The sequence below is a fragment of the Embiotoca jacksoni genome, unplaced genomic scaffold (genome assembly GCF_022577435.1).
Source record: "Embiotoca jacksoni isolate LCO1_2020_lvr unplaced genomic scaffold, fEmbJac1.0.p SCAF_7, whole genome shotgun sequence".
Taxonomy (NCBI): Eukaryota; Metazoa; Chordata; class Actinopteri; family Embiotocidae; genus Embiotoca; species Embiotoca jacksoni.
In genome coordinates, this window is record NW_027185425.1 from 5,779,424 (window position 1) to 5,804,342 (window position 24,919).

At 42.8% G+C, this 24,919-nt stretch overlaps 4 protein-coding genes across 10 annotated transcripts in view; 3 read left to right on the plus strand and 1 right to left on the minus strand.

Annotated features, from left to right (window-relative positions):
- kmt2ba (lysine (K)-specific methyltransferase 2Ba) overlaps nt 1-10,767 on the plus strand; it is a 29,815-nt gene extending 19,048 nt beyond the window's left edge. The window contains exons 19-36 of the mRNA XM_069176968.1: nt 60-136; nt 979-1,160; nt 1,355-1,422; nt 1,800-1,934; nt 2,056-2,214; nt 2,364-2,481; nt 2,621-2,699; nt 2,940-3,100; nt 3,379-3,543; nt 3,697-6,043; nt 6,373-6,492; nt 6,862-6,983; nt 7,310-7,435; nt 7,590-7,842; nt 8,020-8,130; nt 8,244-8,327; nt 8,424-8,553; nt 9,217-10,767. Coding sequence (XP_069033069.1) covers nt 60-136; nt 979-1,160; nt 1,355-1,422; nt 1,800-1,934; nt 2,056-2,214; nt 2,364-2,481; nt 2,621-2,699; nt 2,940-3,100; nt 3,379-3,543; nt 3,697-6,043; nt 6,373-6,492; nt 6,862-6,983; nt 7,310-7,435; nt 7,590-7,842; nt 8,020-8,130; nt 8,244-8,327; nt 8,424-8,553; nt 9,217-9,492 — 4,713 coding nt within the window. The 3' untranslated portion in view covers nt 9,493-10,767. The remainder of the gene's footprint in view (nt 1-59; nt 137-978; nt 1,161-1,354; nt 1,423-1,799; nt 1,935-2,055; nt 2,215-2,363; nt 2,482-2,620; nt 2,700-2,939; nt 3,101-3,378; nt 3,544-3,696; nt 6,044-6,372; nt 6,493-6,861; nt 6,984-7,309; nt 7,436-7,589; nt 7,843-8,019; nt 8,131-8,243; nt 8,328-8,423; nt 8,554-9,216) is intronic.
- A 381-nt stretch (nt 10,768-11,148) lies between these two features.
- Nucleotides 11,149-14,894, plus strand: LOC138215041 (trypsin-3-like). The gene is made up of 5 exons (XM_069176987.1): nt 11,149-12,453; nt 12,666-12,819; nt 13,302-13,555; nt 13,917-14,053; nt 14,567-14,894. Exons 1-5 carry the CDS (start codon nt 12,396-12,398, stop codon nt 14,714-14,716), a joined length of 753 nt encoding a protein of 250 aa, XP_069033088.1. The 5' UTR covers nt 11,149-12,395; the 3' UTR covers nt 14,717-14,894.
- On the minus strand, nt 14,770-19,345 carry LOC138215042 (small ribosomal subunit protein eS19). 2 transcript variants are annotated; one of them, XM_069176988.1, is made up of 6 exons: nt 19,099-19,345; nt 18,843-18,913; nt 17,684-17,784; nt 16,693-16,876; nt 16,547-16,601; nt 14,770-15,302 (listed from the first exon to the last, which is right to left on the minus strand). In XM_069176988.1, exons 2-6 carry the CDS (start codon nt 18,911-18,913, stop codon nt 15,255-15,257), a joined length of 459 nt encoding a protein of 152 aa, XP_069033089.1. In that variant the 5' UTR covers nt 19,099-19,345; the 3' UTR covers nt 14,770-15,254. The 2 variants fall into 2 exon arrangements, with proteins under 2 accessions (XP_069033089.1, XP_069033090.1); XM_069176989.1 differs by lacking the exon at nt 19,099-19,345 and having other exon boundaries at nt 18,843-18,930.
- The window catches only part of LOC138215037 (chromosomal protein D1), a 34,683-nt gene continuing 28,618 nt past the window's right edge, over nt 18,855-24,919 (plus strand). The window contains exons 1-3 of one of the 6 annotated variants that reach the window (XM_069176976.1): nt 18,855-18,940; nt 19,561-19,631; nt 20,823-20,879. The gene's annotated coding sequence lies outside the window, so the exon portion shown is untranslated. The other 5 variants (XM_069176978.1, XM_069176977.1, XM_069176980.1 and 2 more) reach the window with 5 other exon arrangements.

Genomic DNA, 24,919 nt, shown 5'->3' on the forward strand with positions numbered 1-24,919 from the left:
TTACCAAAACTTTATCGTGGTGTACATTTAATCTCACTTTGTGTTTGCATTTCTGACAGGTGATGAAGCAAGTTTTCAGCTGGTTGCCTGCACGCAATCTAAAGAAGTGGAACTCGTTTTCTGAAGAATTCCCAAGGTAAGTGCATTTAACTAAACATTAGCAATGGGTCATGATTTTTTTTCATTTTTGAATAGTTTTAGAAATATTTAATTTCCCAAAGTTTTTACTGCCTTCTGGTAGTAATGCCATACGGCCAGTAGGTGGTGGGAATGCATCTAAAAGCTGTTTGCCAACCAATATTAAACATCAAAAGAAGGATAACACTATGAATGTGGCTCTGAAAAATGACATGGTACAAACAGCAGAAACATGCAAAGACTAAAACCATCCAAAAATATTTAGTGTGGAATTCCTTAAAAAGTAAAAATGAAGTTAAGGTGCAGCGCAAACTCTGCAAGGTAAAGCTAGCATATCATAAATCTATTACAGTTGTGCACAGTCATTTGAGGGCGAAGCTTCGACCAATGTCGATCCACAGATTTACAATCAATGGCTCACTTTGTTACCAGGTGTGCAGAGCAAACAACAATGCTAATGTCAAAGAGGAAGCTAAAGACATGTTTCCTATCAGATCCATCCAAGCCAAGGGTTTCTAAGTTTGATGGCATTTGTTGAACCTGAGTCTATCGAGTCAGTGAGTGCCTTCGTAAAAGTCCAATAGTTCACAGCAATTATCATATCGTTTTTTTTTTTTTACTTAAAATGCCTATATGCACTAAACATTATTCCTGCAACACATTCATTTTTCCCTCACTATTTATAATTCAGATTTATCTTGTAATATAAACTTTAAGTGAGTGTTCAGTCTCGTGAACTGAAGATTTAAATCACTAATAGAGTTTAAGAGCATCACTCAGGACACTGTTGTCAGTGGACAACTGTCTCAAATGTCTCTGCTCTTATCCTCCTCTGTTTAGTGGTATGCTCCCTGAGGCGGTTCTTCCACCATCTAAGGAGCACAGTTATGCGCAGTGGCTGGAGAGGACATACCAGCCGAGGGAGTCCAGGGGCCCGCAGTCGGGGAAAACTGACTTCATGCTGTCCTCGGTCTCGTCACAACAGTCTGGTGCATCGCACACTCTTCCTCCTTGCTCACATGGTACGGAAACTTTTGTAGCCTGTTCTCTATCATTTGAAGCTAACGAATGTGATCGGGTCAGAACTTCTGGACACGCAGCTGCAGGGAAGGCTCGCATCTGTGCACGTTTTGCGTTTACACCTGCAGAAAGATTTCGCTATTTTGTAGGTTTTCTGTCTCAGGTTTCAAACATACGTGTTGATTTGATCCCGCAGAGTCCGCCCAGGCTGAAGATGGGAGGCAGTGTGCCCTGTGCCAACAATGCGGAGACTCTGCTCCCAGTGTGAGTTTAGCTGCCTTACTGTGTTTTTATTGCAAAAGCTTCAACTAATAGATATTCTTATTATCAGTTCATTTTTCAGATTTGTCATTGATTGATTGTTTTGGTCTATAACAAAAAAACAAAAAAAAAGAAATGGCAATTTTTTTCTTGTCCAGGTTGTTTTTCTTTAATGGTTTTCTTCAATAGTCAAAATTGTACCAAATTAATTAATAAGTTGTTTCATATCCACACTGCATTTCCCATTGAAAAGAAAACATTAAAAAAAAATTATTTAGACACGGCATATATTTGATATAGTTCCTTGTTTCTCATCTTGCAGCATAAAACTTTCTTTCTCTACTGGTTATTAAGGTATATGTCTGTTTGTGCTCTGATAGGAAGCAGGACGGCTCTTGTACTTGGGGCAGAACGAGTGGTCCCACGTTAACTGCTGCCTGTGGTCTGCAGAGGTGTACGAGGACAACAGTGCTCTTCTACAAGTGCACAGTGCTGTCTCTAGGGGGCGCCACCTGGTAAGACGTTATCATCATGGAGGGTCGCAGTCGGCATGAGCTGCGCAACTCTTGAGATCAAACCCTGAAATGTATGAGTAATATAATTCTAATTGTTGTTGTTTTGTCCTGCTCCCTCCAGCGCTGCGATCGTTGCGGGCAGTCAGGAGCCACGGTGGGCTGCTGTCTGGCTACCTGCCAGAGTAATTTCCACTTCATGTGCGCTCGTGCTCAGAGATGTGTGTTCCAGCAGGACAGGAAGGTGTACTGCTACAAACACAGGGATCTCGTCTCTGCAAAGGTAAGGAGATCGACTTCTCTTTAATTAGTTGTTTTTATTGCAGTTATGAATTTCCTTTTCTGTTAGGGGAAAGCAGTGCCGTACTTTACCCTAACACATCTCACACCCCCTGATTTTCTGTACATTGTGTTGGATATTGTTTACGCCAGATGGTGTCTGGGAAAGGGTTCGAAGTCCCCCGGCGGGTATACGTCGACTTCGAAGGGATCAATCTCAGAAGAAAGTTCCTCACAGGCCTCGAGCCCGAAACAATCAACATGACCATTGGTAAGAATACCTGTCAGTTTTGTGTTGTTTGTTTGAGCCACTGGACTCCTGCACATGTTCTGTGTCTCCATAAAAAGGGTGAAATATTCCTACCGTCTATCTTAGTTCGCTGAACCCCATCTTGTTTTTTCTTTTCCAGGTTCCCTGCAGATTCAGAAACTTGGCGTGTTATCAGAGCTGTCATCAAATGGGAGGATGCTGTATCCTGTTGGTTATCAGTAAGTGGTCCTTGTTGTTATGCAGCCATATTGAAGTGCTTTTTTTGTTTGCTTTGCAACCACTTTCCCTTAATGGTATTTTACAAATGTCTATGGATTCTCTGTGCTGTGTTGTTTAAAGGAACTGAGGTACTACAGTCAAGACCGTTATTTTACCTACAGTGGTGTCGTCTCAGTGGCCGTTCACAGATTAAAGAACTTGCATTGCTTTATATAAATACATTCTTTCTTTATCTTTAGATGTTCTCGGTTGTACTGGAGCACTGTGGACCCCCGCAGACGCTGTAAGTACACCTGCAAGGTGACAGAAGTAAGCACACCTCTCCCCGGCGAGGAACAGGATCTGCGTTGGGACCAAGAGGAGAACCACACCATCGTCCACAGTCCACACTGCCACAAAGGTGAGCAGGATCCTACAGATTGATATGATATGGAAACAATTTTGATGAGAGTGATGAAGGGCAAATCAAAAACTGAAGCTCTGAGGCAGATATCCAAAACAAAGACTGAGAGAAGCTAAAGTGATTTGTAGGGCTGAACTACCAAGTTTGAGACATGTTCATCCATTTGTAAATACATGTTTTGGCATTTGAACAGATTAAAAACAGCTTTTATTATTGTGAATTTTATAACATGATCAGCTGCACCGGTTAATGGACACGTTGTTTTTCTTTCCCAGATATGGAGTCCCCGGATCGTTTAGGCTCCACATCCTGCAGCCCAATAAAGTCCACTACCCCTTCTCCCAACTCTAAGCTGCACAACACACCTGGATCTAAAAGTCCTGGTTACACACAGACACGGAGACCAGCAGGAGGATCATCTCGACCTCTCCCATCTCCGGGTAAGTCGATTTTGAGGGAAAATTGGGTAATTATTATAATTATGTAATTATGTTTTATGTAGTCTTTTCCTGCGTTCGCATGTCTTGCTGCATTCTTCAAGTTGGACTCAAAAAGTTGCATTTGTTTAACCCTTTATTATTTGATTGTTTTAGGTTCTGCTCCTCCCAAGTCACATCACATCCTGACACTGAGGGACCTGGACGAAACACGTCGGCCTCGCAGGCTCTCAAGAAGCCGCTGCAGTTCCTCGCCAACAGAGAGCGACCCGGCTGGACTGATGACCCACCGCTCCGGTGGCACCGTCCATTCCAGATGTTCCCTGTTCAGCTCCCCTCCGAGATTATCAAACTTCGGATCAGCTTCGCCTCCTCTCTCACGACAAAACTCAACATCTCCCGTCTGGAGTTCCCCTCCTAGATCTAACTCCAGCATTTCTGCCGGGCTGTCGCCTCGGCAAGGAGCCGTCACTCACTCCCCCAAAGGGAGGCAAAACTTTAAAATCACCACTCCGGTCTCCGCCGAGGTTCCGCAGGACTTCCTAGCATCGTCTGAGGCAGAGGATGCAGCCGTGGCTACGACAAATGGGATCTCGCTGGCCCCCGATAACCTGGAGGAGGAGGTGGCCCACCTGATAGCTCAGGAGCTGCCCTACACTGTGTTTGACAACGACACAGAGGTAGCGGTGGCCTCCATGCTGAATGCTAAGCTGGAGTTTGACGAGGCTCTGCTCACGGAGAATGTGGCGCTTCAATGCGGGGCACAGAGCAGTAGAGGCGAGGTGGAAGGGGTCGTGCAGGAAATGCCGAGAGATCATCAGGAGAACGACTCCGAAGAGGAAGACTCCAGTCATTACTTTAAATTTTCACGCACACTGGTGTGTGACGCGGCGAGTGGCTCGGACGCCTCCGGTCAGCTCCCGTCAGCACAGTCCATCTCACAGTTAGACGGGGCGGACGGCGTGTCGGAGAGCGACGAGAGCGACGAGAGCGACGAGAGCGACGAGAGTGACGAGAGCGACGAGAGCGACGAGAGCGACGAGAGCGAGATGCTTGACGATGACGTCACTGAAATTCACGCCAATTACAATGCACCTACTAAACAACTAACAGTTGCTCTAAAGCGGCTGGAGTCAGTTTACACTGTGCCAAAGTCAACCGTCGAACAAGAAACAATTGAACCAGAGCTTCAAGAGGGTTTGGCTCCATCTGCTGTTCTTGACTCGGCTTATGCAAACAGTGACTTGTCAGTTCAGGAGGAAGAGGTTCTGATGACGTCTGAAGCACCGACGTCCCAAACCGAAGTGTTTTTGGATTCTGCCACAGGCCATTTCATTTCCACGGAAGACAGCTCAGTGGTGTACCCAAACAAAAGTGCAGCTGCCGACGATGACAGTACCTCATCAGCCGAATCAGTTGAGGGATTTAAAGATGATTTGACCGATCCCGACTACTCTCCAGAGGCTAAAACCAAAAAATCACCAACTACACAGATGAAAACCATCTTTATAAAGACAAAACTCCCTGCATCAAACCTCAGGCGCTTGTCTCCAAAACCGTGTCTTCCTAAATTAAAACTACCTTTGTCACCTCGAACTGCACAGACTGCACATAATGTTTCTCCTGCTACTGCCACTTTTTGTACCGTCCCGCGCCCGGTCACCTCCCCCATCGTGATCAACGGCTTAAATGCTTTACCCATTCAGCCTGGTGCCACACGGGGCAGAACCATCGCCATCCGCTTGGACAACTCCAAGCCTGGAAGTCAGCAGGTGGTGACTCAGAATCAGTCAGCTGGCTCGGCCCCATCCCAGGCTCCTGCGCCTCAGGTCCTGCTGGTCAACCGCCAAGGTCAGATTCTGATCAAAGACCCGCGAACGAACACTTATCAGTCAGTCAGCACAAATTCCCCTGCCTACAATAAAATAAGCCAGATTGCCAGGATTCTCCACAGTGGTAACACTTTGCCTCACTCTGTCCCCCGCGTTATTATAAAGCCTCGTTCGACCCCCTCCGCCGCCGGTAACGTCCCTGCTGCCAGTAACCACACGGTGTCGGAAAGAAAAATCATTGTCCGAGTGGTGCCTGTGAGAAGCAGCAGCGCTCCAGCTCCCACCGCTCCTGTCAGCGTGCAGAGCGTTCCTGAAGCTGGTTTCTCCAACATCCAAGAAAGCACCGCCAAGGCTATCATTGACAGAGCGATGGCTGGTGACTGCAACACGCCGATCACGAAACCCAACATCCTGGGGAAAAGTCGGCAGCCAAATGCCAGACAGCGGGGACCGTCCCAGTTTCCGTGCGAAGACGACGATGCAGATCAGCCGTCAGCTGGAGGCTCGGGGTGCCCCAGTAGTTTACTAAATGTAGCAACAGCTGCTTCATCGGGCAACCAGGTGAGAATCAAGAGGGTGTCGTCAGCGTCTGAAAAGCCTTCCAGGAAGAAATCCAAGATGGACTTCTTGAAGGATCCTTCAAGTGAGCCGGAGGAAGTTGATGAAGCCAGGTATTTCAAGATTTTACATCTCTTTGTTGCATAGAAATGAAATGATGTTAAAACTGTTTTGAAAAAAATATTGGTCTGAATAATAACAGATGATGAAAAGATTCAGTAAAAGAAACGGATTTCTCCCAATAGCACACTGGCTGGGATAAATCCAGATTAGAGCTGCAACTAATTATATTTACTGCTAATATTATAGAATGTAATATTTTATATCGCCCTATATCTTTTTTTACTCTTAATGCATTAACCCTGCTAACGCTTTCAGCAGCCTCCAGATGGTGGGAAAGATGGAAAAATGTAAAATACAGTGTCTTGTCTTCTTTCAACAGGCCGAGCGGTGTGAGAATGAAAGCTCCATCCATGAAGGACATTCTTGATCTGGACCAGCAGAACGTGTTGAAGCCTGAACCTCTGAGGATTACAGCTCCACCACCTCCCACACCCTCCAGGTTAGTTTATTTTGAAGGTACAGGCCAACAATTAGTGTCAGGTTGTATTAATTTAGAGCTCAACAATTTACTGACTTCAAAACGTGTTTCAATGTTCGTAGAGGGAAAGCATTTTCATTTTCAACCATTTAAGAGCACTTCAATTTATATTTCCACAGTATTTCTTGCCAAACAAGAGTTATTTCAAACAATGAATGAAATGAAACTTCTTCAAGAAAACACATCTGATTCAGTACCATTTTTGAAACTGAAAATATGCTCAATGTACTCATGCATATAAATAAGAAATGTGATGAAGAGGTTTTTTTTTCCTCAAAAGTCTTATCGTGCTTTATTATTTCTATTCATTTCTTTGTTCTTTCTGCTCAGGCGTTTTGCTCACGTTGAGATTCCATCTTCATCCTCACAAACCAACAGTCACATTGAGGGTAAAACACACACATGGGTGAGCGCCCGCCACGGTGACCTCTCAGAGTGGGGCCCATACTCAGGTTTGTTGCTGCAACAACTCCTCAATCAGCAATTCAGGAGAGGAAACTCTCTCTTTTTTTTTTTTTTACTTGCTAAATTTATTGGTATAAAAACATTCGCCGACGCTAAAATCCTTGTACGTACTGATTTTGATCGAGCGACGTAACTTGGAATACTTATTCGCAAACAATGCGCCGTGTGTGCTCCACGCGCAGCATTCGTACACAACGTAACGTTTTGATTACTTCTCACAGTTAGCGTGATTATTATAAAGCATCTTTGCGTTTTGGGAAATGTTGTTAAATGTGAAACCTTTTTGCCGCTTGCGGCTCCTTTGGTTCTCCAGGTTTTAGCTCAGACGAAGATGCGCCTGCACCTAAACACAGAAAGAGGACATACATGAACCAGCCCCACCTGCGCTTTGAAATCACCAGCGATGATGGCTTCAGCGTCAAGGCTAACAGCATAGAGGGTAAGAGCCGTGTAACTCCTCGTGTGCATCTTGCTGGTATTCCTGCTGCTGCATGTTATTTGGGGTCACAAACCGGCTTATTGCACACGACAACATTTTACTAAATCTTTACAACAACAAAAAATCTTTACATTGATTCTCTTTCCTCCCTCAGTCGCCTGGCGCGCAGTGATCGACGGCGTCCTCGAAGCCCGAGCAGGTTTCCATCTGAAGCAGCTGCCTCTGGGCGGGATGAGCGGGCCACGCGTGCTCGGCGTCATCCACGATGCCGTCATCTTCCTGCTGGAGCAGCTGCAGGGCGCCGCGAGCTGCAAACGCCACCGCTTCCGTTTCCACCGCTGTGATGACATTGAGGAAGAGCTTCCCCTCAACCCAAGCGGCTGCGCTCGAGCTGAAGTGTACACACGGTACAGACACATTCAATTACATTGTTACTTTTTTTTTTTTTTTTTTTTTTAGAAACTTTAACAAGGTTAGTTTCAAACATTTTGTTTGTTGCTTTTTTGTTTTTCTTAATCTTATCTGTGTTTTGTTTTGAGCTACACTGCAAATAAATCTTATTTTCCTCACGTTTCTCTAATTAGGAAAGCCACTTTCGATATGTTCAACTTCCTGGCATCCCAACACAGAGAGCTCCCAGACGTAGTAGGACCCTTTGATGAAGAGGAGGATGAATTCCCACTTAAATCATCCAGGTTAGTTGATTAAATTCGGGCCACTTTTCTTGATTCTAACAAAGTACACCGCAACATTTACACGTGTTATAAGGAAGTAGGTGACAGCAACTCTACTGTGTCCCACCCACCAGGCGAGCCACCAGCAGTGAGCTTCCCATGGCGATGAGATTCAGACACCTGGAAAAACTCTCAAAAGAGGCGGTAGGAGTTTACAGGTACTGGCAACGAAACACAACAAAAGCACGAGATTTTATTTATGTCTAAAATAATGCTAGAAAATCACCCATTCATTTCCCTTCTAATGTTTCCAGATCTCCAATTCATGGCCGTGGACTTTTCTGCAAGAGGAACATTGACGCCGGAGAGATGGTGATCGAGTACGCCGGCACGGTCATTCGTTCCGTCCTGACTGATAAGCGGGAGAAATATTATGACGGCAAGGTCAGTAACCGTAATACATACCATCACACTTAGAAATAGTAACGATAGAAGAGTTTCTGCCTCATTTATTTCTACATGTTCAGTCCTGTAAGAGCAAAACATTGAGCGTTAAGCTGATGTGAGCAACTGTTTTATCAGCAATACAACAGAAGAGCATCTGACTATAGCACGGCCAAACAAACAAAAAATATCAATCAGTAACGGCCTTTTATCCATCGTGCCAATAACACCCACGGTCTCATTTTAGGCTGCACACAGTTGTCTCCAAAGATTTTTTTTTTTTTTAGTCTGTAGCTCACAGCTTCAGTCTTCGCTTTGCTTCCAGTCTGGAAACTGTTCGCATGACGTTTTGCGCAAACAATATGCCCGACCTCTGCAACAGGCTTACACAGTTATGAAGGACAAAAAACAGAAACCAGAACTCGCAACATTAATTTAGAAATGATTCTAACTTGTAAGTGTTAAAGCTAAACAACTGCTCCTTTCCGTTATCATCGGTGACGCAAAACATTTCAGGATTTTTACACGCATTTAAATATTCTCAGCTTATCGTAAAAAGGGAAGAAAAATCTCCCAAATGCTCCTGAATCACACGAACCACCCGGCCTGTTTTTCGTGTCCTGGAAATGTGTTGGAAATGGTTGTTTTGTCGCTCCGCATCAGGGCATCGGCTGCTACATGTTCCGCATCGACGACTTTGACGTGGTGGACGCGACGATGCAAGGCAACGCCGCCCGCTTCATCAACCACTGCTGTGAGCCGAACTGCTACTCTCGCGTCATCAACGTGGACGGCCGCAAGCACATCGTCATCTTCGCCCTGAGGAAGATCTACCGCGGCGAAGAGCTCACCTACGACTACAAGTTCCCCATCGAGGACGAGAGAAGCAAGCTGCACTGCAACTGTGGGACGAGACGCTGTCGCCGCTTTCTGAATTAGCGTCACGCGTCGCAACGAAAAAGCCAATCTCGTTTGATGCACTACAGGTGGTTGGTGGCGTTCTGGAGGCGTCTGTCGTGGCGTGGCCATGAGAAGGAGGTTTCGCGGATGCACGCAGACCTGATCCGCTGAGTCGTCACTATGCTGGAAGCTCAGTTTGTGGACGAGTCGAGCGTGTTTGTTCAGTCCTGTCCTCGGAACTGCTGTTAGCAGCCACAGAAACCAGAATAGAGCCATATGTCGAAGTGTGTGTGACTTCAGACTGCTGGAAAGTTTTTTTGCATCCAGTTACTGTTTTTCCATCTCATCCATAAAACTCTTTCGTTTTAGTTTTTTGTTGTTAGTGGCCTCTGCTGGAACTGGGGCGATTACAACCTGATACAAACAGCGCAAACTAAAACAGCCCGATTTGTTCTTATTACTGCGTAAAAGAGGGATCCGTTAATATGCCGAGTGTCTTTGTAAGTACAAAGACGCAGAGAGGGATGAGGATAATTTATTCAGAACTTACTTACAACAATCTCTGGCAGCAGACAGGATACGTTTCAGAACAACGTAAACATTTTTGACTCTCCTTGTGTAGTGCAGCTGCAGTATAACTTTCACTCTGGATACCACAACTCTTATGAGCAGGGACACTTAATATTTCAGGTGCTGGTGACGTTCATCCCAAAAGCTAGTATATTTGGGAGTCACCCAAACCTCTTTCCTCCTCCAGCCAGTTGACACTTCCTGTTTTTTACTTGTAAAGGCAGAGATGTGGCGATTATCGAAACACTTTTATCCCACTATTACAGTCTGCTCTATGTTTGTTATTTTGTGCAGTTTGTGTATTTTAAGGCCTGTGAGGGAGCGTTTCCTTGGTGCAGGGATTAAAATGAACATGGTCATCTTGCTCTGCACAGTCCCTCGTACATCTTTTTGTATATTTGAACAATAAATGTGTATTCAACCAACTGATGGAAATAAATGTGTTTGCGCTTTTAACTTTCTTTTTGTAAGTGACAGCTGACTAACAGAACTGAAGCTGATGATCTTTAGTTTGTTTGTTTTTCGCCGTCTTGCACCCTCCTCCTCCTCCTCCTCCTCCTGTTTTTGTGTCTCACAATGTGTACTACCTCAAAGGTGTTCTGAAGCAAGATTTAATTTAATGACACATTAGGTGGAAAAACTGCTCCCTCCCTCACTTACTCGTAGTTTCATCTTTCTAATCATTACTGCTTGATAGAAAATAAATAACATCAATATTATTAAACACTGAAGGGTTACAAGTGACTGCTTTTTTTTTTGTACTCATTTACTCAATTGTGCATCCACACTCAGCTACTGGATGCTGAGAGGCTCCTAGAGTTTAGGCTCAGGGCCGACTGCTTGACTTGACTTTTGTTTTGTAGGATTAATAACGGCATTAGACAGGCGAATCCTTGTTACTTTACGTGCCCACTACGGGACCCGTGCCTGTACATAGTTGTATAAAGAATTTCTAAACTTGTTAAATATTTTTTTACCTACAATTTTCTTTTTAACTTTATGTTCAATAAAAATGTGTTCAAAGTTTCCTTTCCTTTTGCCAATGTTTTTACCATTTGGTATGTGTCAAATAAATTAAAACAGCATTTGTGATTTTTATGTAAACATGTTTGTGCAATACATTAATACTGTGTGGAATATGCGATGTTGTTAGCGTAAAGTTTTCACAACAAGCTAAAACTAAGTCGTGAAATCAAATAATATGTTCAGTGAACCAAAGAAAAATCGTTCACGATGCAATAATTTACCAATAATGATTGATTTCTTTGCACAAACTTTTTTTTTTTTTTTCCCTTTAAAGGATGATTGATTGGAAAGATTGGATTTATGTAAATAATTAAATCAGTGATCCAATTAAAAAAAATGTTAGCTTTCTCATGCTAATACAATACATGAAAAGATAATAGAAAATATAATTTTCATTTATTTGTTTTTTTGGGCTCTAAAAACCTTGGAAATGGAAACATGCAGTCGAAAATGTTCAAACAGAATATATTCAGTTCACTGGCATTAAACACTTCTGAGTGTGGAGTTACCAAATGTTTGGCATCACTGAAAAAAAATCATAGACTTTTTTTTATGATTGAATGATGGATTGTTGATTTGTTTTCTACAGTATTTTCCGTGTGTATAACATATTTTACGATAGTATAAAAGATATGGGAAAATCGTATAACAAAATATTTGAACCATAAAGTTTTTGGTTTTTTTTAGGAAAGCAGACAATCCAAGCAGAACTGGATGGTTGGATACATGACTTTGTTTGTTAGGATTGGTATGATGTACCCCTTTTTACTATAATCAACATGTGATCTCTGACATTTATGTTGTGTCCCATTTAGGGGACCTGACCCACAAGTTGGACGATACCCAGTTTTGTCCAATGTTATTTTTGCACTCTTTGGAAAAGTCAGGTTTTCTGTGGCCTACTGGGAAACCTCTCCAATGTTCCCACTGCTGGTTTGAGACCAGTGACGCCTGCAAACTGAGCAGCCATCAGACTTGTGCACAGTTACGGTTCATGTATTTCTAACAAACATTCCCCCCGATAAGAAACATCTTCTAAATGACAAGCTCTGCAGTCAGAAACGGCTCTTCTGCTGTGAATATGTTTTGATGTCATTTGCACCTGAATGTGTATATACTGCAGGCTTCAATGGTTGCAAATTGCATAATTGCTGATTACATAACTTTCAAATGAAAAGCAACCTGATGTAACAGCAGTTTATCATCCAAGGTCTTTATCTTGCCTTCAGTCATATGGCTCTTTCCCATCAGAGCTTTTGCCATTTACCGTCCTGACCTTGAGAAGCTTGAAGTGTTCAGGGCAGGCCGGGAGTACATAAAGAGCTCCACGGTGGGCTTTCTTCTACATGCACACGGACGTCAGCATGAAGACCTTGGTATTCCTGGCTTTACTTGGAGCAGCATGTAAGAGACTAACCGATATTACTTTTCTTTTTGTAACACAACGTTTTACAAACGTATCCTGATGCATTTATTTGATGACTATTACGTTTTCAAAAGAGATCATTCTTGACAGCTTCACGTATATCTGGTGAAGATTTTTGGGACAACTAATTTTTGTCTGCTTCTCAATATTTCCTCACGTCATGCTAGTTGTCCATCATGTGCTCTTCCAGTTGTTGCAGCTGAGGATGAGAAGGTCGTTGGAGGGTACGAGTGTCCCAGACACTCTGTGCCCTACCAGGTGTCTCTGAACGCTGGGTACCACTTCTGCGGTGGGTCCCTCATCTCCAGCCAGTGGGTGGTGTCCGCTGCTCACTGCTACAAGTCGTAAGTACAGGAAGTCGCATTTCATCGGTGCTCTATAAACTATAAATTATCTGTAAGATTTAGTGACTTTGTCCCTCGCGGCAGGTGGAAAATACCACCAGTAAAGGATCAATATTTAGTCTCTTTTTGGAGGTACAATACAAAATCAATTTAAGATACAATCAAGTCCACAAAAGTAAACGGGTATCGCTTGCTGAGTGAAAAAGCCTCTCCTGGGAACTGACCCGTGCTGCTGTTCAGCAAATGCATCTAAATCTATCACGTATTAGAGCTCAATCTATTTATTGGTTGGCAGATTTGATTAGCAGCCATGGTCTATCACAGCTATATCGCCATACATATTGTCTGATGTGAAAACTTTTTTTTTTTTTTTTTTTTTTAACACAACATAAACCAGAAAAAAATGCTTGTGTGGTAATTTAGAAATGGTTCTACTTTGTGTTTAATCTGCCCTAACCATATCACGCTCATATCACGACCAGTCGTATCCAGGTCCGTCTCGGCGAGCAGAACATCGCCGTGAACGAGGGCACCGAGCAGTGGATCGATGGCGCCAAGATGATCATGCACCCCCAGTACAACAGCCACAACCTGGACAACGACATCATGCTGATCAAACTGAGTCGCCCCGCCACCCTCAACAACTACGTCCAGACCGTGGCCCTGCCCTCTCGCTGCCCCTACGCCGACGAGAACTGCATGGTGTCCGGATGGGGCAACATGTCCGCCAACGGCAGTAAGTGAAGTCAGCGAGGTCACGATGTAGGATGGCACATAAAGTACCGACTTATCCAGCGACGGACAGCATCCACCCTGCAGAGCCGGACCGCGTCACTGTTGTGAGCGATGTAGTGTTCTGTGAAATGTTTTTGCGTTTGCCCTTCAGAGCCACCGTACTTTTGACTTTTTAAATACTGAATTAATTCTAGAAATGGGGGTCATTTCATTTTCCACCAACCAATCAGCTAATTGACGAATCACTACACAACTCCTATTATCCTTAATAAAATGGAGCACGGTAAAGTACCTCCATAGAGGCTAGTGAGTATCCACACAAATACATAAATAATCTGAGACTCGTCTTCCTGCTCCGCCAGACAGCTTCCCTGACAGGCTCCAGTGCCTGAGGCAGCCCATCATCGATGACAGAATCTGCAAGAACGCCTACCCCCACCTCCTCACCGCCAACATGCTCTGCTCCGGATTCATGCAGGGAGGAGCCAGCAGCTGCCAAGTGAGTTGGACTAAACCACAGTGAACACACTGAGCATTTAGTATACCACATGACTAACACATAAACGGGGTCTACTACAGCACCCCCCCCACCCCCCCTGCGCCTGGCTCCCCCAAGCAAATGTACTCATATCATAATAAATGGCAATAGAACATCCCATATTCATAAAATCCTCACTTGGTTTTGAAGATTATCAGGTTATTGCTGGCAACATACTTGAGTGACTTCATACAATCTGAAAATCTCCAGAGGTTTATCCTCTCACCTGTGTGCAGTGATGTTTCCTAGCATCCTGTGACATCATTGCCAGGTGGTTTACAGGTGCAATGAAGCACCACAGCTCACCCTAAAGTGGAAAAAGACGTATAACTGTAAACCAGAAAGAGGCAGAAACATAGTGATTTTCAGCCTGTACTTTTTGAGTCAGTGCTCCATGATGACCCAGCAGACCGTGGATCTGCTGTGACCGCTGAGCGTAACATTAACATTTTCCTCTTCTGCCTGTGTCTGCAGGGAGACTCTGGTGGTCCTCTGGTGTGTAACGGCCAGCTGCAGGGAGTCGTGTCCTGGGGTTATGACTGCGCCATGCAGGGACACCCCAGCGTCTACGCCCGCGTGTGTCGCTACAACAGCTGGATCAGCACCACCATGCACAACAACTAAACACCCACAGGCACCTTCACATCCACGTACAAGCTGACATTACGACACCACAGTCGGTGATCATCCTCAGTTTATTTGGCACATCCTGTTTATTATTGTGCAACCCAGGTACATTTCATTCACAAAACGTTCAGCAAATACTGATCTGCAAACACAAAAAAATGAAAATAAATAAAAAGATGTATCGGGATCGTTGCATTTGTTTCACAGTCTTTCACAGCTTCATATTTGTTGGCAACGATATTTACATGCTCTTGCTTGGTGATACTGTATTCTTAGCGTTTTTGTGTACATTGTGTTTTGCTGTCACAAAATTCAACATGAATTTTAAATAAAGTGCAAACCAAAACAGCTGCAAACATTCACGTATAATATTTTAGTTCTACTTACGGCTCTACAGACACACGCATCTCTATGAAATGCGTTTTGTGCTCGGTTACTGTGGACACCGGATTGATATGGGAGGCAAGTGAACTTGAGTAAATAAGCAGTAAGGTGTTGCTGCATTTCACTTGTCTGGATTCTTTGCATGCTTCCCTCAGATGGCGCTTTGTAAACTTCGCTGTTTCTTGTTTGCTGAGGCAACCTAAACATACAGAGGAAAACACGGAGAGAGCACAGGGGAGAGTCATGCAGCCATAACAAAACAGGGAAGGCTGTACGCTGGTCACAAAACAGATTTAGAGATGTCAAGAAATATCGAACATGGTGTAACTACATAAATACAGAGATTACAGCGCATTTTAATTTAATCAGTGACATGTGGCAATAACTGACAGAACACAAGAGGGAGCCACGCCTACTGGAGGCATACATATATATTTCAAATATGTGATGTGTGTTTGTTTATTTTCCTTTATCATGTATGCAATTATGATGTGAAACAGTGGACGACCCTAGTATCTACTAGACACTATATGTTGAAAAAAAAATTTAAATAAAATATGAAAAGAACTTTTTAAAACATTTGGAAGTTTTTAAACACTGAAGCACTGAAAAAACATTTTAAAACTGTTCTTAAAAATATTGACACACTGCATTGCTTCTGCAGTACAAGTGTTTTTCTCACCCTTTCTGAGTGTGTGTGTGTGTGTGTGTGCGCGCGCGTGTGCGTGTGTGCTTGAGTATACTAAGAGGCACATATCTTCAGCAGCACATACCATCAGATTAATACAACTTTATATACAGTCTGTGGTCAAAGCCTAGTTAATGGCTAGCTGTGCATGAAACCCTTTAGGGCTTTTAATTTGAAAGGATGGCTTTTAATTTGACATGGATGCATAAAGCCGTGGCATTCAGCCCACCAATCATGTAACTGAGCACTCAGGGTTAGGGTGACATTCTCAGGCTGTCTCTCAAAAGCATACAATTGGTAGACAAGCAGGATGCGTTCATATTGAAGCAGCCACAGGAAATGCTGGAAATGTGTTAGCGTGCGAGTGAAAGGTTTAAACATATTTAACATCCAGATATTTTGAGCTCTGTAAGTGGACCGGTGGTCAGTGTGTCTGAAAGCACCAGTAAATGGCTGCAGGCTTGAGGTAACATTATCACTTCACATTTTCCTCACGTTCAATCACAACATTCTGTCTTCAACACCAAAAAAATAACTAAAATTGTGATGTTGCCTGGTTCTCCATGTTCCCCATAGATTTCTGAACATATAGGGGTGCTGAAAATCTCATGTCAGTTAATCTCATTTAAGTCAGTACTGAAGTAATACATACAGTACAGAAGTAATTTTACACACAATAACAATAAAATGTTCTGCTTTATTGTCACATTGTTCTGTGCAAACAGTGTGTGTCTACTGCAGTTTCAACTACCCACCTGACCAGCAATCCTGTCCAGGTCTCTCTGGCCCTGAGGGGTGAGTCTCCGACCACTGTGGGCACAAATGTTAAAACAAAGAAAAATCGGTCACTTATTCAAACTGCCACCTCAGTGTCACATACTCAAGTCTGCACCTCTCTTACCCATTAGGGTCCTTCTCCACCATCTTTAGGCCCTCCAGAGCTTGAAGGATCTTCCTCGCCACGTTCCTGGAGCCCACGCTGAAGTGGGCGGGGCACACGCCGTTCCTCTGACGGCCTCCGTACATCTTGATCATGGAGCCCACGCCCACCCCTCCTCGCAGGTACAGGTGACGGGCCGTGGACGCTGGTGAGACGTACAGTTCACAGTATATGTTGCAATATGTATTTGTTTTATCATTTTGACTTATTCACCCAAAAGACATGAAATCAAACATTCCAACTTATCTGTTGTGTGACATTTTTCACTCTTATGCTTTTGTAGGGTCAGAAGATAACATCCACATCAGCGAAGGGGACTGTGTGCTTTTTGTGTATATATTGTGTCAGTTGTTGAAGATCTACTTGTGAAAAGCTCGTCTGATATTATCCGACTGTTTGTGTAAGATCAGAAATCACACAGACACCTGGAAAATGTCTAGATAACTTCAGGAATGATAGAAATGACAGATGAGATATAGAAGTTATGTATATTTCCCGCTGTACTTAAGTTATTTATGTAGTGAAGATCTTAAGATGTTTTATTTCAGAGCTCTATAAAACTGACATTTATGGGATCTTTGAGATGTAAAATGTATAAAATATCATTTAATATTCCCACAAAAGAAGTTGATCAAACATTAATTTCAACTGGCGAATTCAACTATTCACTACTTTATATGTTGTTGACTTTAATCAAACCTTTGCTTGGTTAACTGTCCAGTTCAGAGTTGTTTAGTTTGTCTGAACATTAATTGAGACCGTTTGAGACAAAGAAAAGCTGCACATCCAAACACTGGAGATGAGGGAGGCTAAAATGAGCAGCATTTTTATTTGCTAAACTACTTTAAATGATTAACTATCCGTTAAAATTAACAATCTAACCAAAAGATGTGTTTTTTTCAGCTGTATGCGGATGTGTTGATGTATGGGAAACCCTTCAAATGTTACCAACCTGCTCTGGTGTAAAACCAGTTGTCGTCGCAGGGAGCCAGCTCTTTGTGCCGGGCAAGCTTCACAGTGTCAACCCACTCGGGGACTTTCAGTTTGCCAGACCTGAAAAATCAATTATCACTTGATGTGATGAGTCAGCTCAAAGAACAGGTGGCCCATCAAAACGGGATCAACACATACACATGATTATAACAGGAAAGATGTCTGTCTGAATTCCAAACGGTGCACTAAAACGTTATGTGAAGACAGTCAGATATTTGTCGATGTCTGTAGATATCGGTGAGATATCTGTACACACTGGTACATACACAGATAGGCAGGTTTAATGGTCTCAATAAAGAGACGAGGCTCTGTTCGTTATATGATTTAGTAGAGATCGAAGATGAAGAGCACCATATATTTCATTGCTCATTGTACGATGTGGTAAGGAACACTGAAACAAACAAAACAGACAAAACAACAAAGTCAGCAAGACTAAGTGTAGCAGTAAGCTGGACATTTTCATATAAAAATATCTGCTCACAAAAGAAGGGCCTAATTCTTATTCACAGAAGGTATGATTCATAAAATAAGAAAGACTTATCCCATCGAAGGAAAAGTATAGCGTCTGTAGAAGTACAACAGATGCATAGTAAAATTGAGAGACTAAAGAAACTATTAAAAGCCTGCTACATGTATATCTAATGTGCATGAAAAAAAAAAAGTTTAGGTGTCATCTTTTCTCTTTTTTTCAGGCCATTGTTGATGAAGTCCAGTCTCATTATTATAAATGAGGAAGTCAATAATCTCAACTGTAAATGAACAAATATATAGTTTAATTAAAAGCTTTTTTTTTTTTTTTAATTATTATTATTATACTGCAGTCAACAGTTGTTTTTGTGTTGTTTTTTTTTTCGGTCCCGGTCCCTTAATTCAATTAAATTAAATTTTATTCATAAAGTAATACACTTTTTTTTTTTTTTATTTAAAAAAAAAAAAAAAAAAAAAAAAAAAAAAAAAAAAAAAAAGGAAATATTAAAACAAACAAACACAAAGAACAACTCCGTTAAAAAAAAAAAAATAAATCAATATACCGAAATAAAAAGCGTTTCCAGCGTCCTGAGTGATTGACAGGTGGCCAGGCAAAGCCGTGCACGCTCCGGTTGGTGTTTTGCACTTACTTTTTGAGGAAAGCTGACAGTGCCTTGACAAACTCCTGCTGGTTGACATCTTTCACCGTGACACTGGGCATCTAAAAAAGACAAATCGGAGACAAAGGGTGAGTTTCAAATTTCACGTTAAAAGTGGCTTTTTAAGCGCTTTGACGCAGCCGTTGGGACATCCTGTTTGCTAACGTTTAGCTTAGCCGAAGATAGCTGTTGTTACCCGTGAACATAGCTTTCATTTTTTTTTATATATATCCAGCGTCTATCTTACTTTTTTTTTTTTTTTTTTTTTGATAATATATCCCACGGAGCGGACGGTCAAGGCTGTCGGGTCTGGAGGTTGTCGTCCCAAGTTTAGCCGAAGCTAATGCGGCGAAGCAGCAGAGGGGATGGTGCTGATGGTGATGGAGGGATGGACGGAGACATTCATTTGGAAAGGACGACAACCTCCGGCGTCTTTAAATTCCTCCTTAACCCAGCCCTTAAAACTCAAGTAACCCAAACGATAATATTCCCCGTTCATATTTTAATCCCATGTGTCAAATTGACGGTGAAACAATGTTTTAAAAAAAAAAAAAAATGTTTTGTTTTTTTTTACCGTGAGGATGCCATGTGGGTGCAGTTCCGGTTTACGTCCAGCAGGGGGCGGTGTTGTGGCGCCTTTTATTTATTTATTTATTTATTTATTTTTTCTTCTCATGGCCCATTTCTCTTGTTTTTCTCCGACCCGAAGGATTTTCAGAGTGTGGTGCAGTCAGCGAGGAGAGGAGAAAGCAGCTGAGGCAGGAAGACTTTCACCAGAAGGTTAGTAACTCTGTCATATTTTACCCGCCATGATCTTTCTGCATCTGCAAATACAGCCAACATTTTTGCTTTTATTTGTCTGCCATGTGCTCCTTCCCAGGAGGTTCAGCTCCGTAATGGGCTTTTGGCTTAAAATAAATTTAAGTTTCTGCAAATTATTATGCATTTCAAATGACCATGATATAACACTTTTTTTTTAATATATATAAAAAATATAATTCTTTGGTCATTGGTTCATGTTTGCCTCAATTAATGCACCAAATAACTTGTTTTTTTATGAGCGATCGATCTGTCCATTATATTCTTAATTAATCAATTTGCTGTTTGATCTTTTGAAATGTCAGAAATTGCTAAAACATTTCGACCAATGTTTTCTAAAGCGTAAGGTGAAGCCTGAAATGTCTTGATTCGTCCCGACCAACAGTTCACAACTTATTAATTTAGTATGTGAAATGTAAAAGTGATGAAAAATGGCAATTGAAAGTCACCGGAAGCAAAGATTTCTTACTTATTCATGCAGCTAATAAGCCTGAGAAGTTGTCATTTTATAGTGATGTGCAACACAGACAGCATTTTGACATTTATTTAGATCTGTTTATCAGAATTATAACACCTCTTTATTGACGTGCTAAATAATTAATCACTTATTTTTTTTTTGCATTATAATACCAATAACTAGCTTCAAGTAAGGAAGTCTGATGTCAAACTGGAGTTTAAAATACAAATGACGAACATCAGTCAATTCAGTGATTAGTCAATTCAAAAACGATTGCAATAAACTTTGGTAAAAGTGGCTACTTTAGCTATTAACAGCTAATTAAAATTAAAATATCATTTTAGCTGAACCTGCTAATGTTCAAAAACATGGTTAAAGACATTCCTTTGGGCTCTGATGAATTTAAATAAGAATATTATATATTATTATCATAAGTCATTATTTGTGATGTTTTTTGACTCAAGATTTATCAAAAACAAAAAAAACAATAGCTGGATGAATTAACAATAACAACGTACACTCCTTGCAGCACTAATTATGGATTATGTCGTCTGCAAAGCGTTGCTCGGTTCGTCGTGTAGTTTTACAGAAAGAAAGTGCTGCAAATAGAGAAAATCCTGCTGTTTTAATTGTTGCTTTCCTTGTCCTAAAAAAAAAAAAAAAAAAAAGTCGTGTATTTCTTTTCTGGTATGTAGGCTAACATCTTCTGCGGATTACCAACCAGTGTGTGAAACACTACATCCAAATCCAAGGTAGATGAATGTGTGTTTACAAATGTGCAGACATGTTCATATGCACAGGCACCCTCAGACACACACACTACACACACACACACACACACACACACACACACACACACACACACACACACACACACACACACACACACACAGCAGCTCTGTGCTCTCTGTGTCAGCCCGTCTAAGCTTCCTCCCCTCCCCCCCTCTCAACATCTCTCTCCCCTTTTTGTCCCCCTCGCCCTCTCCTTTTCCCTCCCCTCCCCTCCTCCTGCCTGCTAGCACTATTTCAAGCCTCTGCCTCAGAGAGAGGGAGGGCGAGAGAGGCAGAGACACACAGATGCGCAGTTAGAGAGAGAGAGAGAGGAGAGAGAGAGAGAGAGAGGGGAGGGGAAAGCAGACAGGATTTAGAGTTCAAGTGCACGTGCAGAAAATAGGCTGAATAGAGGAGAGACAGAGCAGAAAGGAAACCAGGAAAAGGAACTGCAGGGGCTGTAGACAAAGCACACAGTATCTCTTTCTCCCCTTTCTTTCTTCCTCTCCTTTTTTTTTTTCTCCCTCCTCACAGAAAGAGAAGGTATTAGCTTCAGAAGGGAGGTGTTAAAAAATGAAAAGTGCAAAATTTGAATAGTAAAGGAAGAAGAAGAAAAAAAATGTATTCCTATTCCTGCCCCCTCCTCTTTCTTCTCCCTACCGACACACTCCTCCTCTATCACTCCCTCTTGGACATTTCTCCATTAACCTCCAGTCTCTCTCTCTCTCTCTCTCCCTCTCTCTCTCCCTCTCTCCTCGCTGGCTCTCCTTTTTTTTCTCCCCTCCCACCTCTTCATACACACACTCACACACACATGCACACGCCCCTGACTCCTTCCCACTCATTTCCCTCACGCGCGCTTTCTATCCACTTTCACTGGAGACCGACCGCAATGAGCTCAGTTTTTTCCTCCTTTTTTTTTTTTTTTTTGCTTGCCATTCTTTGCTTTCGGTTATGCCCTCATGTACGGAGGCACCACCACAAAGACGCTTGCTTCACCCTTACTATGCGTGGCGCCCCTGAAAAAGGCAGGCCGTGGATTGTCCCTGCATTAGACTGCATGCCACAAGCCCCTTGTGCTTTCCTGTAAACATTTTTTTTTTCCGCTCCTTCTGCAGTGCTTTTTTTTTTTTTTTTTTTTTTTTTTTTTTTTTTTTTTTTTTTAAACTTGACTTGTGTTTAGAAGCCTTTTTAAAAAGCCTGTCTGTGTTCTGAAGCGGGAGCTGAGGGTTGAAGAAAGGGAAGTCATGTCTGATGAATGGACACATGAAGGAGACAGAGGCGAAAAATGAGGGGAAAATGGAGAGCATGGTCTGCAGGAGAAAGACAGAGAAAGAGAGGGAGAAAGAAAGAGAGAGATGAGAGAGAGAGAGAGAGAGAGAGAGAGAGAGAGAGAGAGAGAGAGAGAGAGATGTAGGAGAAAGAGTACCGGCACTGGTAAGAAAAAACGGGAGGGGGAAGAGAGGAGAAGGAGGACCAGTAGGGGATAGACTTAAGAAGGAGGGACGGCTGGATAGGAATTGGCAAAATTGCGGGAAAAAGGAGAAAAAACAAAACTCCAGAACTGGAGAAGAAACTGGACTTCTCTCCCAACTCAGACTCGCTGCTCCCCGGTTGCCTTTGATTTTTGATTTCTGATATGATTTTTCATCACCCTCTCATTCATCCGTGAGTATACTGCATGCACACGTCCTTTTCCCTTTTCCCATTCAGGCATTGTCTCTGTCTTTCCTCTTTTTAGTTCACTCTTCTCTCCCCCACCTTCACTTCATTTTTCAACTCTCCCCTTTCCTTTTTTCTTGTTTGAAAAATGTGTTCCCTCGGTTGCTAATCCCCTCATCCTGTTCGCCTATCCCATCTCGCGCTCCACCTCTCGCCCTCTTTCACTGTATCTCTCTCTCTCTTTCCTCCTTCAACCCCTCTTTATCGCCCGGGTTATCGCTGTTCTCTTTGACTCTCCTTCAAGGATTACCTCTGCTCACATTTAGATGAGGGCTTTGGGAAGGGATCACTGAGTGCATCCAGTTTTAGGGGGGGTGGGGTGGGGGGGGGCCCATGCATGGGAGGGCCAGCACATGAAGGGAGGCAGGGTATGTGCATTTGTACGTCCTATCTGTCTGTGTAAGGCATGTGTGTGTGTTAATATGTTGGGGTGTGATTTAGAGTTAAGGGAGCGGGGCAGCGGCGGACGGTCGGTCCTGCTCGCGCATGCGTGGCTTTGCTCAATCACATTTCACGTTTAATATTCAGGGAGTGATTGTGGCTTGTTTTTTTTTTTGGGTGTAACACGCTCCGAAATGAAAGACAAGGTGTTGAAATGAGGCGTAACGAGGAGGTGAAGATACTTTAAGCACCGCAGGGTGTCTTCTTTTTTTTTCCCGTCTCTTTAGTTTTTTTTTTTTTCACTCCTCCCATACTTCTCCCCCCTTTTTGTATCCCGTCTTCCATCCTTTCATCCGGGTATCCCCAATCTATATCGTTGGTGTGCCTGTAAAGGCAAAACCCAGAGTCGAAGATGCGGTTCGGTATCAACAAAAGGTACGGGTGGATTTATTGCGGGGCGTCAGCTTTAGTAACAAACCGAAGACAAGTTTTTTTTTTTTCATTTCTGTAACCCGGTGGAGATTCCTTTTGTTTGAAGTGGTTAAGTTCATGTAGAGACGGAAGCTTTATGGCACTTTACTGCACATCTGCGATGTAAAGGTGCTGACACCAGCGGATTACATGAAATTAGCATTATTATACGGTAAGTTCGTTCAGCACAACGCTGAGCAGGAGACAGGACGCATACGATCCATAGGACAAGTCCGCTATCGTCCATTTGCACTCTATCCGCCGTAACCAGTATCGAACAGGCGATTCCTTTTTCGCCGGCCGTATCAGCCTCAGACATCTCCAGGCATCTCTTTCCTTGCTCTTTTTTTTTTTTTTCATCTCCTCTGTTACACATCTACCTGCTCTGTGTTTTGTTTTTGTTTTTTTCTTTAGGTAGCCCTCTGTTATCTCTGCACACATTGTCTGTATCACTTGCCACAGTTTGTTATCTAAATCCAAGAGTGTTCACTGGTATCGTTCGGAGAGCAGCGCGCACATGCGTGTGTTCCTCAGTGGTCTCGACTAATGCGATTCTATAAAAGATCATCTCAGAAAGACCTTTAATTGTTTATGCTAGTTTCTGGTAGTACAATCTTTGTTTAGCATCTTTTGTGAATCAAGCAGGGTTACTGAAGTTATGTGAGGACATAGTTGTCCAATAGGTTTTGACTAAAGACAGTCCGGGCGACCGTCGATAGGTTAAAAGTTATGCTAACTGTGTAGCCGAGACCGTTAGATAACAGTTACTGGCCTAGTTCAGTCATAATCGGCAGAGTCTAAATGTGCGCCGAATCTACTCATATGCAATGATTTGATTAATACACAATGATATGACATTTACGGGCAGACTGCATCCCTGCATTCTGTCATAAGCCAAGGGGGGAGGACGCTTTTGTTTAGTTGCGTCCCGGGGTCAACCTTTCCTTGACCTCTAGTAGAGTTCTCAAGAAAATGAAAGAAAGAGTCTTTGATGTAAAAATTTTTGCTGAAACCAAACATCTGCTCTTGTCAGCAAAATCACAGAAAAGGTTAGAAGAGATAAATCTCACTAGAGCCCTCAACTTTCCTGCTATTTGTTTTTAAATTTGACTTTTACATTGACAAACCTGCCCAGCACCTTTGATTTCACTCCCGAAGGGGGATTTGGTGGTAATTCCAGTGTGTCGGGACCCCCAGGTTATGAAATATTACTCAGACAGACCCGGTGTTATATAATCTTACATAACTGAGGCGGCAGCTCAGCAGGCTCGTGATCAGGGGCTCTGGAGGAGAAGCTATATGAGTCTGCTTATGGTATGAACTCACTGGCAGGGTCAACACCCTCTGGAATACCTGCGACTTAAAGGGGAAGACACCCCAACAGCATAAAGATACCACAGTATCCATACATGACACCTAAAGGCTGAGGAAACAGGATCGCCCCACT